The 18,472-nt window shown below is 43.8% G+C and overlaps 1 protein-coding gene across 1 annotated transcript in view; it reads left to right on the top strand.

Annotated features, from left to right (window-relative positions):
* The window catches only part of MAP4K5 (mitogen-activated protein kinase kinase kinase kinase 5), a gene marked incomplete at both ends in the record, with an annotated part of 61,783 nt that overhangs the window by 27,209 nt on the left and 16,102 nt on the right, over nt 1–18,472 (top strand). The window contains 13 exons of the mRNA XM_080346157.1: nt 4,396–4,486; nt 5,992–6,056; nt 6,791–6,846; nt 8,163–8,210; nt 8,305–8,347; nt 10,966–11,038; nt 11,955–12,086; nt 12,545–12,607; nt 13,902–13,983; nt 14,229–14,345; nt 14,547–14,625; nt 15,602–15,660; nt 16,584–16,648. Of these exons, the coding sequence (XP_080202283.1) occupies nt 4,396–4,486; nt 5,992–6,056; nt 6,791–6,846; nt 8,163–8,210; nt 8,305–8,347; nt 10,966–11,038; nt 11,955–12,086; nt 12,545–12,607; nt 13,902–13,983; nt 14,229–14,345; nt 14,547–14,625; nt 15,602–15,660; nt 16,584–16,648 (973 nt within the window). The remainder of the gene's footprint in view (nt 1–4,395; nt 4,487–5,991; nt 6,057–6,790; nt 6,847–8,162; nt 8,211–8,304; nt 8,348–10,965; nt 11,039–11,954; nt 12,087–12,544; nt 12,608–13,901; nt 13,984–14,228; nt 14,346–14,546; nt 14,626–15,601; nt 15,661–16,583; nt 16,649–18,472) is intronic.

Genomic DNA, 18,472 nt, shown 5'->3' with positions numbered 1-18,472 from the left:
CTCCGGTGACACCGCACGCGTCTCCCGATGCCATCAGTTCTCTCCTCCTGGTTGCGTGCGAGCCCCGGGCGCTCCCCGTCTGTTCCCCGTCCGTCCCTCCCTCTGCTCCCGCACGGCGTCTGCCCTGCGATGCAGCACTGAAGTAATGCAGAATAAACCCTTTTAAAACAGTAACTATGAATTTCTTCCCCGAGGAACTTTCTGAAGAATAAAGTGATTCACAGCTGCCTCGGGAGGAGTTGCGAGAAGTGGCCTTGGGTCTTTCTGCAGGATGGGACCGCTCAGAACACTCAGTGGAGCACGTGAAAATGTGACCGCGAGTAAACTTGCTCAAAAACTGTCAAGGTCAGACATGCTCGGAAGACTTAATTGTGTTGTATGATGGGCATTAGAACCATCAGAGCCTTCCCGTGCTGCAGAGTGGGGTGTGTGGATCCAACACACACATCCATACGTGCCAGTTCCACGTGGGCGAGAAGTTGCGTCTGCCAACGGAATCATTCACTAGTGTCAATGGGCTGTCAGTTTTCTTGATCTCCCGTTTAAACACGGATTTATTTTGGATTTACCGAGCCTTACCTCGCTTAGCAACCGGCTGGGGAGGCACCACGCGCCGGTGCGGCCGCGAGTTCCAGAACAAGCAGAGCGAGCAGCTGGTTGTGCCGAGCGGAGGCGCCTGGGCTGCGATGGGCGCAGAATATTCCATCGTAACGCTCGCTGGCGTCTCGCTGCGCAGCTACAATTACATGGTAGTAGCAGCGACTCGCTCGTGTGATTCACAGCGGCTCCCCAAACGCCGTTCTTGCACCTCGTGCCACATAACCCATAATTGAAAACATGTGAGTAGGCAAAAAGTACAGTTTTCCGATTCCGTGTTATTTAGCGTCAAGCAATCTCTGATGACTACAACAGATGAAAATCTCTTTGCACCGATATCTTGTCACCTTTGATCCAGTTCTTTTTATCTTGCCGTCTCCTGCTCAATGAAGTATTTTCTACAAATTCTTTGTCTTACTGTTGTCTTTTTTTTTCCGTGCTATCCAAGTATATTTAATTTTTGCCCTATTCCAGCATCTCCTGCCAAGATTAATACTCCAGCTGCCTGGAAACTCTGAATTCCTTTGTTTTGAATTCGTTCTTGTCATCTCCGACCAACTATACATCTTCTATCTCTTGTGTCTCATCTTTCAGAATCATTTTCTAGATATTCTAGCCAAACTTCTCTCATGGATATTCCCTTCTTTCCAGCTGGTTGCTACTTTTCTATCTGTATTCAGCCTTCCTCCCCCAGATTCTTTTCTTTTTATTCCTTTTTCTGTTAGTAGCCCCATTTCTTGTGTAGATTCTTCATTTATTAATGGCAGATCAAGAGTTCATCTGTCTCCCCCTACTACAGGATCAGCCTAAGTCACTCTGGTGGGTACTTGTTCAGTGTTTCCTTCGTATTTTATTTTCTCTGGTGGGGAATTTCACAGCTTCCCATGTCTTCAGGTTCAGTGCTGTGAGCTTTTCATCTGTACAGGGAACATAGGGTAAGGCAATTAAACCCATTGCTAATTGTCCTATCATAAAGTTGAAAAACAGATTATCCCTTCTTCTCCCTTCCCCGATATCTCTGATGTGCATGAAGGTTCTTATCTTTTCTACTCTCAGCCCAAATCACCCTATTTCCTTCCATTTTCCCCCATTAGTCGTGGTTCCTAGGACTGATATCCCATTGCGAGGCAGCCCGGTCGACGAGCTATCGATGGGCAATTCCAGCTGCTGTTTGCAAGTTTTTGCTGGTATGAGGATGCTTCTCCATCCTGATTTTCATGTGACAGCATTAGCTGTTCTAAAGTGGCGTTAGCAAAGATTGTTTGATTTAAGGTGTCCGGTTAAGAAGAGTATTTGGATATCTGGCAAAAATACTCCTGGAGAGCCGGGAAGGTTGGAGAAAGACCTTGGGAAGTTTGTCAGAGAAATAGGAGGAATGAATCCACCCAATCCAAACTCAAAAAGCCTTTGTTCATGGTAATCGTTTATACGGGACATTGATTCAAGCAAAGTCGTAGCTGAAAGGTAACCTATAAAGCAAGTTACAGTGGGAAATCTGTGCTAAATTTATGGAAATAGTGTTGTCTTTTCTTGTTTCCTTATTAAAAAAAAATACTACTTGTGTATAAAAAAGACTCTTGACATTTGAAACTCTTCCACTAATATTTTCCTGCCCTGGCAAAGTGTTTCTTGTTACAATTCGACTTTAATAAGCCCTTGAGGATTTACTGGAATCAGGGATACGTATGGACCAGGGTGTTCCCTTCTACCTTTGTATTTTGTCGTTATTTTCTTAAGTAAAAGTCATTGAGACGTCCAAGTTGTGATCATTTGGAAACTGTTATATCAAATTGGCACTTTCGGGGCTATATCTGTAAATATCTCCTACACACCGATGTGTGTCCGCAGAGCCGGGGATTCCAAAGGGATGGAACATCGGCACTGTGGGTCCTGAGGGAAATAACACACGGCAAATAAACCCATCTCTTTTTAAAGAGGTTATTAAAAATATTAGCTGCGCCGTTACTTGTTAAATAAACGTGAAGTATCCAAAGGGAATTTACAGTGGTGCTTGAGACCTCTTGGACTTGTCAAAATCGTGTCAATTAAGTGTTTTCTGGGCTGATTTTGGGATTAGGAGGTAAGTTTGCTAGTGAAATTTAAAACAATAGTGAAGATACAGAGCAATTTTGTGCTGGAGGGAATGTGGTCGTTACTGTTCTGTCTATAGCAGCTTTTTATCCCAAACCTGGAACCTTTATCTAAATTTTATCATGTTTGGAGAGCTGTTACAGTTCTATTCATGCCAAAGGAAGAATAAGGCTAATAACGCATTAAAATATATATATATATGTGTGTGTGTGTGTGTGAGATCACAGAGCAGGCACGCACCTAGGATGGCTTAATAAGCTGATTTTTGTGATATCGCTCTTAAGAGGGAGACGGTGAGGCTGTGCTGATGTCATTGTGACGTCACAGTGATGCCATTGTGGTGTCATCGCGATGTCATTGCCGCAGATCTGCCATGTCTGAGCTTGCGATTCTGCACGGAACATCCTCCCTTTGCAAAGTCTCTCAGTGGGATTTAATAACAGCACACCAGTGTTTTTCCGAGCTCTCAGATATTCCAGTTTTGCTTCGTCGCATCCAGAAACTTTTATTTATTTATTCATTTGTTCAGCTTTTATCCTTTTAAATTAAAGTGGCGGCAACATGCTAGGCTATTGATCTAGACATAATATATTTTTCAGATGATTTTTTTCTTTTCCCCAAAGAATATTAGGATGTGCAAACATGCTTGTGCAGCTGTTCTCATCCAAAAATGCGCTCGGACCCAGGCAGTTTGTGGGTAGAATCTGCTGCTGTTGTGAGTCAGCAGTGCCTGAGTGGGCGGACAGGCCATATGCTCTATCGGAGTCGTTTAGAAACGAAATGCTTTTAATAAAGAGCCTGTGGTATGTGATCGTGTTTGGTGTCAGGCAGAGGAGGCTGGAAATAGCTGTAAGAAATCTTTCCTTGTGTTGCTGGGATCCCTGTGCTGGGGCTGATGCTGTGGTGGGGTGTGCTGGAGATTCCTCCTGTCATAGAATCGTTTTGGTTAGAAAAGACCCTCAAGATGATCGAGTCCAACCATAACCCACCCCAGCACTGCCCCATGTCCCTGAGAACCTCATGTCCGTCTGTCCAAACCCACAGGGATGGTGACTCCAACACTGCCCTGGGCAGCCTGTTCCAATGCCCCACAGCCCTTTGGGGAAGAAATTGTTCCCCAGATCCAACCTCAACCTCCCCTGGCGGAACTTGAGGCCGTTTCCTCTGCTCCTGGCGCTTGTTCCTGGGGAGCAGAGCCCGACCCCCCTGGCTCCAAGCTCCTTTCAGGCAGGTCAGAGATCAGAAGGTCTCCCCTCAGCTCCTGTTCTCCAGCTGAACCCCCCAGGTCCCTCAGCCGCTCCCATCACACTTGTGCTCCAGCCCCTCACCAGCTCCGTTCCCTTCTCTCCACTCACTCCAGCACCTCAAGGCCTTTCATGTCATGAGGGTCCCTCCGTGGGATCCCTTTGCTCCCTTTCCAAAGCTCTTGGTGCTACTGACCTGTCAGAACTGATGGATCACATTCAGGCCGCCAGGCCAACCCTTCGCTCTTGATCTTCAATAAATATTTATGCTTTGTGCAAATAATAAAATATGCAAAACTGAAAAGATGGTGTATGCAGATAACTCCTGCTGGAGCGTGTTAGAAAGTCCTCATGAAGGTCTTGGCAATTATCCTGGCTTATTTTCCTGAGTTCTGCACCCACTTTCAGATCTCTGAACGTTTGGTTGTGTGTGATGTAACCGCGGCTGCTTCCTGTTTTTCAGGAGATGACTTCTCATTGATACAGCAAGAAATATATATGGTTAAAGAATGCAAACATTGCAACATAGTCGCCTATTTTGGGAGCTATCTCAGGTAAACCCCACTTTTTTTTTTAACCTGCGTTTCTGCTCATTCTATCCTAAATCAATGCTTAGTCTGCTTTAATACTATATCCTCTCAGTGTTCTTCTCTAGGTTGAATTTCCTTCGGTTCCCAGTTGGCTTAAAAAAAGAGAGAGAAAAGTGACTAATACTTTGTTTTCTCTGCTGGCCAAAAGGCTGGAATATTTGTATCACTAGGAACAGAAAGCAATTCTTCCCCTAGAGCCTCCCAACATATCCAGTCCTACTCAGTTGTGGGGCGGATTTTAAACATTTAATAGTACTAATATCAAACCAGCTCGTTAATTATCTAGAGCAGAATGGCTTTTAGATGTTTTATTTAATGTGTGCTGCGGAGGTGTAGCCAACGAGTTGTAGGAGCAAAACACTGAATCTGAGCCGCTGGTAATGACATTTTTCATAATTGCGGTGTAACACGCGGCGTACGGAGAGGCAGAAACAAGGTGATGCCAGCTGGCTGCATCCCCCAGCGCACACGTTAAACCTTATACAGAAATGGGGAATATTTTCCATTTCTGTGGAACTCTGCCATTTATCAATTGGCTCTGCAGGGATATTTATCACCAATTGCCTGCGTGGTCTTTTTCTTGGAGGCTTCATCTTCAGATTTCTTGGAGGGCTGCGTATTTAAGTAATCTGTGCAGCCCAAATCGACTTCAACTGGAATAAAATAGCCACATTTCTAAATTCTCAGTGGCCCTTTTGGAGGCCGTGAAGAGTTTTTTTAGTTATCATTAGGTAATTTCAATTGAAGAGTGAAACTGAGTTTAGTGTGTTATCTAATAGAGCAGATAAACCTCAGGTGTTTCTTCTGCGTGTTCTTTATTGCAGTCGTGGGGTCGGAGTTACAGCAACACCTTTTAGGGCTGATAAAGTTGAAAGTTTTTCATTTTGCTAGGTGAGAATTTATATTGAGATCGTTAATAACATGTCAAATTGCTGGTTAGCACAGAATCACAGAATCAACTGGGTTGGAAAAGACCTCAGAGGTCATCCAGTCCAACCCTTGGTCCAACTCCAGCCCATTGACTAGATCATGGCACTAAGTGCCATGTCCAATCTCAGTTTCAAACCCTCCAGGGCCGGTGAGTCCAGCACCTCCCTGGGCAGCCATTCCAATGCCTGACCACTCTCTCTGCACAGAATTGCTTTCTCATCTCCAGCCTCAGTTTCCCCTGGCAGAGTTGAAGCCCATGGCCCCTTGTCCTATTGCTGATGCCTGGGAGAAGAGCCCAATCCCCACCTGGCTAGAACTGCCCTTCAGGTAGTTCTAGAGAGTGCTGAGCTCACCTCTGAGCCTCCTCTTCTCCAGACTAAACAAGCCCAGCTCCCTCAGCCTCTCCCTGTAGGAGAATGTATCAGAATGTGTATTTTTAACAGAGCGATCAAGACCAATAGAAAATAATGGAAATAATCACAATTAATTCCACATCAAGATCAATCCACTTCTGATGCCTGTGTTTTATCTTTTCCCAGCCGTGAGAAGCTGTGGATATGCATGGAATACTGCGGCGGGGGATCCCTCCAGGATATTTACCACGGTACTTTGAAACTTATTTTACCATTTGTACCTCTTGGAAAATTTGTGCAAAGAAGAAATATAAATAATAACAGGGAACGGTTGGTACAGGCTGGGCACCGCACCTGATTATTTGGATGATGCCATGTGCAGGAGCAGGTTATCGACTCTTTTGTCTCTTATTCCTGCTCCTGCGCAATACTGGGCCGCTCTTTTGTTATTATTTTCCCCTCCGAGGTTTCATCTGGAGTTGTTGATTGTGTAGAAAGGTTTATTGGAGTTGTTGGACGAGTGATCTGGGGACTCGCTCTGCCTTCAAATGATAATAACTTGGAGTTTTGGGATACCAGAGCTCTTTCTGCTTTATTTTTCAGCCAGTTAGTACATATATAACTTTCAAACAATACAAAGTCTCAGGCCCCTAGTATAGAACATTGCCATTTCTAATATTAAAAAATTAGCAGAAGTCCCTTTTATTGTTTTTTTTACCTTCCTCGGAACACAGGATATAACATTTCTATGAAATCACTTGTAAAATAATCATTAGAACTAGGTCAAAACAGGATTTCTTCTCGCTGTGGGTATTGTCTTTTATTTTACAGAAAGCCTTTCTGTAAAATGGGCAAACAAGCCCCTCTTTGCAGCTCGTTGCGAAATAAGGTTCACGTAAAATCGATGCCACTTTTTGGCTGTCCCGCAATGTTGTTTGTGTGTGGTCTATTTCAGACTTAACCCCTTTTTAATCTTTGTTTTCAGTAACGGGCCCTCTGTCAGAGTTACAAATTGCGTATGTGTGCAGAGAAACTTTACAGGTACTGTACTGCGGCGGGTACACGAAAGAGGTTGTTTCAGAAAGCACTGCAGCGCCCATTATTTAATCTCATTGCAAAAAATAGCTAATGCTATAGTAAGCAAGGGTAAGTAGCTGAGTAATTGTTGAGGGTTAAGATTGCGGGGTGACAATAAAACCCTGGCAGATGTATTGTTAACCTCCTCTCCCCCCTCCTTCCCCCTTTTTTGCCTCTCCCTCTCCCCCTTCCCACTCAGCACAGGCGATCAGGAGGGAAAGAAGGACAGAGAGAAGAGAGTTGGAAAAATTAAAAATGTTTTACTAATAAGAATAGAGAAAATAATACAAAATATACAAAACCAATCTTGAAAGTCTCAGCAACTGCAGAGCTGGCAGCCGAAGTCCTGGACTGGACTCTGCAGCCAACCGGAGCTGGATTCAGTCTGTCACTGGCCTCAGTTCGCAGGGACAATAGCAAGGTCCTCTCCTAATGTCGGCCAAAAGCAAAAAGGAAAAAGAAGGGGCGAGATCCTCGTGATCTCCCACTTTTATATGAAGTATCACGTGAATGGGATGTTATACTCAGTTGGTCGGTTCCTTGGTCACCAGTTTCTTGTCACCCCTCTGGCGAGATGTCCATCCATGCTTATCAATAACTTCGCATTCCATTGCTATGTTCGCCAAAACATATGTCTGGTTCTCCAGGAAAATGCAGCTGATATGAAGCTTCAGCTGACAGGCAAATTCACTAAAAGAGAAACTTGTTCTTTAACAAAACCAGGACAGTAATAGAGGGGGAAAAAAAGGCCCATTTTAAACTGCCCGCTTGATCTGTGGCAAGAAATTCTAATAATTCATAATGAAAAATACTACGACCAGGTGACTGAAGGTCTCTTTCATTTTGTGACTGCTAATAACTGGAGAAATACAAGATAAGGTGATGCAGGCAGCTTGTTTCTTAAAGGAATTTTTCTCTTCCTGCTGTATATCTGTGAATAATTATGTGGTTAAACACGTGCTTGCTGAAAGCTTCGGGGTTTCGAGAATATATAGTTAATTTTAGTAAAGGGAAAAGGTGATGTATCTTGAGGTTTGTTTGGAAAATACGCATATATCCGTGTAAAATGTTACACCAGGGCTGGCTTAAGCAAGTCTTCGCAAATATTGACTGAAGGTGGGAGAGATGAGGAACAGAATCCCACATTCCTCTTCTATGCAAATCTCAAACGTCTCCGTTTTCAAATAAAATACAGCAAATAATGTAAATTTATTGAATGGGACTGGCTTTGCAGTTTGTTAACAAATGGCAAAATGAAGTGTTGTCTTTCTTATTTCCAGGGTCTTGCGTATTTACATATGAAAGGCAAAATGCATAGAGATATAAAGGTAACTTGGAACTTTGAGAAACTTACCTTGAACTTCCTAGTGTGGAAGAACATTCCTGATGAAGCATTTTAACTTTCTATTTATTACATTTTAGGGTGCAAATATTCTACTAACAGACCACGGAGATGTCAAATTAGGTAAGCTGCCTGAATTTAATAATAAGACAGAAAACAAATGGGAACAGTTTAATTTGATCAATCGAAAGCTACAGAACCAGCTGGGATACTTTGATTTTGCAAATTGTCTTTTATTAAGACGAAAAAATTAAACAGAATATAGAGACCTTGCTTCCCAATATGAATATTCAGCTTTTGAAAGCCTTTGTTTTGTATTGAGCAGCACATGAACTAGCAAAGGTCAAGCTTGTCACAAATAATAAAGCATAATCCAGCGGATCTGCTCTATCAGTGCAGTTTCATGCTCTCTGGGGCATGAACCCTTTGCTGTTGCACTGTAGGATGTTCTTATTCTTATTTAGGGCAGTAGTTGACAGTAGAAAGAACACATACATGGGCTTGCACATGTAGGAGATGAGAAGTTTTCCATTCTGTCACGAAGTTAGAATTTCTTTTTTCAAACACCAAGCCTTGAAGCCTCGCAGGTTTCCCTGGAATCTGCCTGGTTTGGGGTTACCTGGATATCAAGGAGTTTGTTCCCAGCCAGAATGTCGGATCTCCCTCAGAGCCTGTGAGGATCCACTGTGTGATACAGCATAGAATCCTAGAATCACAGAACAGTTTGGGTTGAAGGGACCTTCCCAGCTCCCCCAGTGCCCCCCCTGCCATGAGCAGGGACATCTTCACCAGCTCAGGTTGCTCAGAGCCCCGTCCAGCCTGGCCTGGGATGTCTCCAGGGATGGTTCAGCCACCACCTCTCTGGCCAACCTGGGCCAGGCTCTCACCACCCTCAGGGCCAACAATTTCTTCCTCATGTCTGAAATTGCCCTTCTTCTAGTTCAAAACCATCACACCTTCCTATCCCCATTCTACAGAACCGCAGAATGTCAGGGATCAGAAGGGACCTGGAAAGCTCATCCAGTGCAATCCCCCCATGGAGCAGGAACACCCAGATGAGGTTACACAGGAAGATGTCCAGGCGGGTTGGAATGTCTGCACAGAAGGAGACTCCACAACCCCCTTGGGCAGCCTGGGCCAGGCTCTGACATCCTCACCCCCAACAAGTTTCTTCTCATATTTAAGTGGAACCTTCTGTGTTCTAGTTTGTACCCATTACCCCTTGTCCTACCATTGGTTGTCACCAGAAGAGCCTGGCTCCATCCTCCTGACACTCCCCTTTCCATATTGATCCCCAGGAATGAGTCCCCCCTCAGTGTCCTCTTGTCCAGCTCCAGAGCCCCAGCTCCCTCAGCCTTTCCTCACACGGGAGATGCTCCACTCCCTCCAGCATCTTGGTGGCTGCGCTGGACTCTCTGCAGCAGTTCCCTGTCCTGCTGGAACTGAGGGGCCACAACTGGACCCAAGATTCCAGGTGTGGTCTCCCCAGGGCAGAGCAGAGGGGCAGGAGAACCTCTCTGACCTACTGACCACCCCCTTCTAACCCACCCCAGGTACCATTGGCTTCCTGGCCACAAGGGCACAGATCCCATGTGAAGTCTGATCCCGATGATGCTTCTAGCCCCGTGTATGACATTGGATGTTTCCACACAGGTGGAGAAGAAGAAAATCTCCATCTTTGAAATCCCTCAGGGGTCTAGAAATGAAATCTCAGAGGAGATTTTTGCTACTGGCTTCCTCCAGTGATGTTTTGCATTTAGCAAAGCACAAACAAGCCGAGTCTGTTCTTACCTGAGTGTGCTGCCTTCAAAACCCCAATTTGCCACTCTGCTGCCTCACTGCACCAAAGTCAGTGTGTAGCTGGGGCTCTGCAGGGAGTAGGGAGCAAAAATCCTAGGAGAAAGAACGCGATGTTCATCATCCTCCTGGGATGTTCATCATCCCACTGGGATGTTCGTTGTCCCACTGTGTCCCGTGTTGTACTCAGGGTGGTCGTTGCATTAGCTGCATCGCTGCTCTTCCAAAAATCTCTGTATTTCAACACACTTGCTCCCCTGAGGTGACCCAGGAGCGCTGTGCTGGGAAAGTACAGCTTTTTAAAGAAGAATAATTTAAATAAAATCAAGAGTAACACCTTGAAACTGGTAGGAGCTTCCACTGACTGCATTCAGCTTGGGTTATGCACCGATACCTTCCTTTGGCCTACTAAGCTAGTTAGATTTGCCCACAATTATCCTCGAGCTATCAAACTACAAATGCAATAAAAATAAGAAGGACTTTAATGATTTTTGGCTCTGCAAGACCACCTGATTATCTGCAGCTCTGAGAGCAAGAAATGATTGTCCCCTAAGACAGTCTCCAGCAATGAGAACAGGCGTCCCCCCGCCGTTCTGCCTTAAGTAACACAGAAGTAGCACCATCTCCAAAGCATGACACTGGTTTTCCTCCCAAATATTAAATTGAATATCCACTAAATGTTGTGAGGTTGCTGTATTGTGAGATGGAAAGATAACTGGGAGAGGAGCAGGATCGTGAGCGAGCTGTATGGAGAAACTTATCTTTTCAATTTGAAGTCAGTGAAGGCATTAGCTGATCGCATTATTAATCTTTCAATCTTGAAGCTTAATGAATTTTTAACTTGGATAAGGAATGTGATTGTTCTTTCATAAGATGATACTTCCTAGAGTAGAACTGAGGTCTTAAAATGAGGTATCTAAGACTCTGATAATTTCATTTTCCAGCCGACTTTGGTGTAGCAGCAAAGATAACGGCCACCATTGCGAAGAGGAAATCATTTATTGGTACCCCTTACTGGTAATAAACGACTGCGATTGCTCTGCTTGCATGCAAAGCTAAGTCTGTATTTGTGCCAAGAGCTCTAAAACACACACATTGGGGGGTATACACACGTAGTTTTAAATATAACATAGATAGCAGTTGCATAAATTCCCTCTCTTCCAAGGGAAATGCCTATAGGGTAGAAGTCTGGGAAGCGCTGATTGCAGCTGATCTGCTGCTGTAACACAAGTCATCTGATATTTGGGGCAGGAATTAATAAACTCCCAAGTTTATTAATTTTCTTTTATTATTTTATTAATGCAGAACTCCCATAGAACTCCTCCTGCATTCTCCCCTTTTGCTGGATACCTAACGGTCATTCAATTTCTCAGTAACCTCTTACACTTTTAGTGAATAAACTAAACAACATCTTTCTGATTTCTGTGCAGAAAGAATCGTGAAGAAAAACAGATTTTAAACTCTCTTTTAATCATCTCTACTGATTAACATCTGTACAAGGCAGCATTTAATATGCAAATATATCTCTGTAGATCTCAAGCTGGATTATATATGCAGATGTAACTGCTCTTGGTTTCTGGCATTACTGGGATGCAGTTGAGGTGCCTCGGGCGCTATTCTGGGTATAGATTGAACACGTCCATACAGATTAATCCAGACAATGGCTGTTAATTGTTCGCTGCCCTCTTTATCCTGCTGGAGGAGGAGGACTGAGGGCAGGAAGATTATCTGGTCATTAAAGCATTTCACCGGGAATCATGAGACCGGTTCTATTCCCAGCCCATGACCTCGGTCAAAACACGTCACCTCTGGCTGCTTCTCCAGGGAGGGGGACATCAGGCTTTTCCCTGATTTATGCTCTAGGGTTATGTGAGGGGCTTTGAGTCTCCCGTGTGGCTGGTGCCCTCACTGAACGCTGCCTTTTGTTTTAAAGGATGGCCCCAGAAGTCGCAGCGGTGGAGAAGAACGGCGGATACAACCAGCTCTGCGATATCTGGGCCGTGGGCATCACGGCGATTGAACTCGCTGAGCTTCAGCCGCCCATGTTTGATCTTCACCCCATGAGGTTTGCTGGGCTTCAGTTCCCGCTCCAGTCCCGGTTTAACCTTCTCCGTACACCTAGAAACTCACACTGGGCTTCCTTTCAAACATCTATTTTCTGTATGAGCTGTGTCTGTTTGTAAAGCATCAGGCTGAAGCTACAGACTTAAAATGAGAATGGAAATTATCATTGAAAATTTTTAATTAAAAAAACCCCACCTTTGTAGTGTGAGTGAAGAGCAGGTGCAATAAATCACTAGAGAAGCTGTAGCCTTATGTTTAATGGGATTATGCGTGGTGATACAAAGATTTTATTGAAAGATAAGAAAGCAACAGCTCTACCATGTCTGTCCTCTGACACAGTATAGACTACAATCCAGTTTCACCAGGATGATTCTTACCATGAAGTATTAATTTAAAGCGTTTAGATATTGCAATTATTTTTTATACCGTATAATAACATTATTCTTCCTTTCCCTTTAGGGCTTTGTTTTTAATGTCAAAAAGTAATTTTCAACCACCAAAGCTAAAGGAAAAAGCAAAATGGTAGGTTAAACTCTTGCCTTTGTTCAGTATTTTGGAGATAATGTGGAAAACCCATTTGTCGTTATTGAAGAAGGGAGGCAGTGACAAATAACGTGCGTTAGTTTTCAACTCAGGAACTTGAGTGTGATTTCACTTACAGGAAATGTCACTGATAAACAATTAGCTGGTTTTTATAAGTGTCTGAAAGCAAAGGAGAGAGGGTTAAGGTCCATCTGCAAACATTTTCTGACACAGCAGAAAACCAGCAGGATGGGACAGGACAGTCCTACCTGTGTATTAATAAATGAATCATGGCCAGTGATCCAGAGGGAAATCTCCCTTCTGGGGTTTTCTTTGTGTGCTCTAAGAAGAAAAATTCTTTTTATCCTTTACCCTTAATTCCTCTTGTACTGTCAATGGGACAGGTAATTGCTTAATCCCTTCACGAGGAATGTGCCTCTGCCAGCTTGTCTTCAGCAATCATTTCTTTAACCTGCAATACCTTCCTACTGCCCGCAGGATTTTGTACCGTGCGGACTTAACATTTGATTTATGAGACTCAAAACAACGCTGGCATGCAGGATTTATTTTGCTGATGATGCTGCTGTACAATCTGTTTCCCTTGAGGTGTTTGGCTGGGCAGAGGGAAGGAGAACACATTTTTAAATGCATGTTTCCTCTATTGAAACCTCAATGCGCTTCACTTCTCCGGTGCCGCTGTCTCAGATGCAAAGACGAGAAGAGGAGCTGGGTGTTGTAACCTGATTGAAAACCAAGCAGACTTGGGCTAACACCGGCCCCAGAGAGGCTCGATACACAAATGCAGTCGTAACATCAAGGCGTAATTCAGATTTAAAAGAGTTGAAGTGACACAATCACCTAAGTTGTTGTGCAAAGAGCAACAAAGCATTTTCGAAAGTTGGGTCTTTGCCTAGAACTTTGTATTTTCTTTTCCTACCTGTGGCCAAGAACAGTGAAATCAGTAGGTTTGCCTACATTTTAACCATTTGCTGCGTACATAATTCACAATTTTTATTTCTGGTACCTAATTCCGTAACAATTGAGAATGGTAAAGATTGAAATAGCACCATACATGTTTGCTTTATTTTCTATACCAAAACTTCTTCATGCAAGTTCCATGAATCAAATGTATTTTTCCCCTGTTTTGTTAACTTAGTCCTGTAATTATTCAAAACTGAGCTAATGAAGTACCTGGATAACATTCGAATTTACAGACCCTTTGGTGATTTAATTAGTAACTGTGGTAAACTTAAAACTATCTTCTTGAAAAATTAAACGCTCGTTTTTCTTTAAGGTCATCAACATTCCATAACTTTGTCAAAATAGCACTTACAAAGAATCCGAAGAAGAGACCGACAGCAGACAGACTCCTCTCTGTAAGTGATTTGGAACGTTTAGTTAAGTCTATAAAGTTCTTTTAGTGCCAAGTGAGCACCAGATCAATAAGAAACCAAACTGGAACCATTTTCTTTCTCTGATCTTACAACATGGGTGGTGAAATTAGAAAGTCGAGTCACTAAAGAAATATCCAAAAAGCAGGCAAAATTCAATATATTGGATGTTTATTAATGAAAGTTACGTATCGGTTTCTATTATAACTTGTTCTTTTCTGTGGTTCCAGCATAGCTTCGTAGGGCAGCCTGGTCTTTCAAGATCTTTAGCAGTCGAGCTGCTGGACAAAGTGAATAATCCTGACAACCACACGCACTACAGTGAGGCTGATGACGATGATTTTGAGGTGAGAACACCTTTTATTTTATGCCTTTAGGTGAAATTGCTGTTTGAATACTCCATTTTGCTTTGGGAACGTCAGACTCAACAGGAGCACGGCTCCAACGTTTAGAGCTGCGTTTGAGCCACCGCGAGGGCAAAGGTTCGATTATTGCTTGAGATCCAACAGAAACGCCACTTTTCTCAGCTTTTTCATTTCTCCTTGCAGCCTCACCCCGTTATCCGCCATACGATCCGTTCTACCAACAGGAACGTTCGCGCGGAGAGGACGGCGTCGGAGATAAACTGTAAGTTCCCCATGTGCTTTGCCCATTTTGCGGTGTTGGTTTCCTTCTACGCATGGAGGACGTCGCTGTGGTTCTTTTGTTGTGTACCCTGGAAAGTCTCTTCTGCCGCTGGGACATCTGAGAACCAAAACCAGAAGAAACAGCACATCCACATATCTTTTTCCCAAAACCAACGTTAAAACTCTCATATATTCCTGCTGTTTCATTCCAACTCGTTGCTGCATCGTAATGTTTGTGCGGAAACCTTGCATGACCAGCACAGCCCTTCAGCTCTCTCAGACCTTACTTAAAACACTAATAACCTGCAAACATCACAATTAAGAGCTGATAATTAGGGGGGCGTCTTTACACAGGGTGTCATGAGAAAACATAGAAAAAACGTAGCTTTTTGCGTTTGTCTGCACATTGTTTCAAGTTCAAAAGCGAAACCTTTTCTTGACCCCGATGGAGCAGCTTGTGATTGCGAAAGCTGTTCTGACGAGGGTGCGTGATAACGTAATGCATTTTATTTTAGCATAACCTTTTATTTTAAAATAATACACAGCTCAATTGGACCTAAGTTGAAATTTTGAGGGTGGAAAGAGTCTTTCTCCATATTTAGACAAACGCCTTTTGCGGTGTAAATGCTCTCAGCTCCTCTGCAGCACGTACATCACATTTTTAGGCAGTTTGCTGGTGAAAAGCCACTTCCTGCGCTTTCACACGCATGAAGAGTAACATGGTTACGAGTTACATTTTAATGAACTTGCATATGATGACTTGCTATTTCCTTTTGGTCCATTTCTTTGTTGTGGGTTTCGCATTTGCAAGTTTAAGCATTTCAATACTAACACCAGTATTTACATGATAGTCATGTTTTATAGGCAAATTAAGTGTTTTGTACGTAATATTTAGATAAGTTGCTGCGTGTGCTTCACTAAAAAAGGGCGCTATATACAACTGTGTGTATTAAAGTTGGAAATGGGATGTTTTGCAGTCGACAAGCTGCAGTTTGAGCCCCCTCTGCGGAAAGAAACAGAAGCTCGGGATGAAATGGTAAGGACGAGTTTGGGTTTTTCCCTTCATTTAATTAAAATCATAGTATCTTTATTGTTTAGTGGTTCCACTCTAAGTAATATGTCTCTGCAGCATAAAGTCATGAGGAGACCACTCTTGGTCCCCAGACAATCACCACATTTTGCAGAAAATGAATGGCCCTCTATGCTTTGTGCGAAGAGCCGCGCTCAGATTAAGAAAAACAACATATGCCAATTAATGTGATGCTGCCCTTGAGCCCCTAATCTCCCCATCATCGGGGGTTATTTGTTGCTGCTTTTTGGACGGCCCGTTTTGCCCCCTGAACCGCTGCTGTTTGTCCAGCCCTCGGCAATTTACTGCAAACCAGCTCATTAGCGTTCTTGGGGATTAATATGTGCCTGTGTACACAAGGGCTCCATTTTTTAATTAGTGTTGTGAATAGCAGCAGCTGCTGTTCATCTTAATTTGGAGACATCAGCACTCCAGAAAGATCCCGTTCCTGTTTTTCAGAGCTGTGCCGCACCAGGTAGGTACAAATTCACTTTTCCGAATGTGAGTGATTAAATCTGTACACGGTGTTACCGGTGAGATCCCCTCAGTGCTATGTCCAGTGACAGGAACAATCTTGGAGGTGTCTGCAATATGTTCTCGTACTGGAAGAATGTCTTACGAGTGGAAAATCCTGAGTTTTCACCATAATTTTTGCTTTCTTGTCACTTACTTAATACTGGCGCTATATTTCCAGGTGTCGCTTTTAAGTCTGAGCCTAAGCAAGCTTGTCAGGAGTTGCTTTATAATTGGATTGTAAAACATTCTTTTACTCTGGGATTTTCTTTTGCTGCGTATGGGTCGTTCCGCAGGGCTTGGGAATCTCTTCATGTGCTGTGGAAAAGCTGCTTGAGTTTGACAGGGAATAAAAATGAACATTTATGCCTCTTCAGGTTGTGGCAGCCGGCACCGGCTTTGCTTCGCATTGGAATCCTTTTGTTGATGGTGGAAGCAGCAGGTGAGCACAGAGCTTAAAAACATTTCTGAGACTTAATATGGAAAATCAAACCTCAAGCCCTAATCCACTTTCATATTCATAAAGGAGCTTTTACCCACTCCTGCAAGTGATCGCTCGTTCTCTTGGGGAATGGGTTGAATCTCTTTTAAGCACAGGCAGGATTTTGGTTTAAATTTGCTGTAGCTCCCCAGTTGTAGATGGAAAGCGAAGTGTAAATGTTGAAATAACACAGCTCGAGTCAGTTTGCTGCAGCAAAGTGGGGAACCTTGCTCGGGACCCTTGCACTTTTCTTCTGAACCGCGGCTGTGACATCCTGTGACATCCTGTGACATCCTGTGACAAAGCTGCATCGCAGCCCTGAGCCGGCTCCTTGCAAGAAAGGGAAAGAGAAACCAAACCTGAAGATTTAGCTTCACCGAGTCTGGTACAACAGCACGGCTGTTCTGCTGCGGGTGTCTGAGCACTGGGATCTGTAATACAGTCGTGTCGTGTGCTGGGGTGACGTTTTTTAGGTTAAAATGTGCCATAACTGATTTTCCAGGGGATGAAGCAGACCTGAAGTAAGGGAGCACAGCTCTGTCCAAGTTAGGACTGAATTTATTAGGTATGTGGCTTCCTTTTGCTGCAAAATACTGGAATCTGCCTTTAAAGGCCATCTTTGAATTTGCAGCGGAGAGTGTGGCGGGTCGGTACCGCTGAGCGATGCACAGATGTAGGGAGATACTGTGTTTTGGTTGAAATAATTGCTTGGCCAGAAGAGCCTGTTTTCCATCTTTGTTTGGAACTGAGTAGCAGACGGTGAATTTCTTTGGCTTTTTTGCAGATAAGTCTTGCATAAGCCGTCAGCTGACACAACAGCCCCTGCAAAGCTGGGGATTGCCAATCTTTAGGTCTTTTTTTTAAATTCAACCTATTTCTCTGTTCCTGCTCTCACTGTAGCAGGAGTTTGGGGTCCAGTAACGACAGCGGCTGTTTTCCTTCCTCCCTGGGTTGGTTTGTGGGAGTGAAATCTCCGCGCTGGCGTTTCTGCAGCAGCTGGAACCCGCGAGGGAGGGAAACTCCTCCCGGCAAAGCGACTTATTGATTCCGTCCTGTTCCTGCAGCGTTATTAAGACGGGTTGGATCGGGCTGTATTAAAAGCAGCGCAAACGTGGCCGTTGCAAACCTTGCTAGGGCTATAAATCACTAAATAGAGACTTAGTACTGAAAGGAGGACAGGACTAAAGCGTGTGGATGGTGAATCTGTGCTGCTGGCTTGGAAACCACTTCCAGTTTAAAAAGATAAACAGGAAATGCATAATTGCCCTGGCCCAGCAATTCTGGTGATCCCAGGAGGCACAAGAGGGTCTTTGCTTTTTGTGCTCTTTTGCTTTTATCAGAGTGAACAGTGATTGATATGATCAACTCAGGACACTGGGAAGGGCAACACCAGATAATTGAACCGATTTCTCGTTGTTTCTCATCCTTATTTTAGCATTTCGACATGTTACACAGTTATAAAATGTGATACCTTTGCACATTTTCAGCATTATGGAGGTGGTTTGTGTTGACGGTTGGACTTCTAGAAGTGTTTTAGTAATTCCTGGTGGCAACTCTGTGCCTCTTTTCCTTCAGAAGTAACTTGCAGGGAAATTTTACATTAATCCAAACTTGGCTGGGTTAGTTTTTCTATAATATACGTGTTTTTTCCTGTTCATTACCCCTGTGGTCGTTCCTCTTCATCTCCCAGTTGCTCAATGCAGCAGCTGAGCCTTCACAGCATCACAGCAGCAGACTGAGCAATGAATCTTAATGGGTTTAGATTTGTATAAGATTTAATGCAGT

The sequence above is a fragment of the Nesoenas mayeri genome (genome assembly GCF_963082525.1).
Source record: "Nesoenas mayeri genome assembly, chromosome: 5".
In the NCBI taxonomy this organism is placed as follows: domain Eukaryota; kingdom Metazoa; phylum Chordata; class Aves; order Columbiformes; family Columbidae; genus Nesoenas; species Nesoenas mayeri.
Note: the sequence above shows the minus strand (reverse complement) of the source record. Positions and strands in the feature narration are given on the sequence as shown.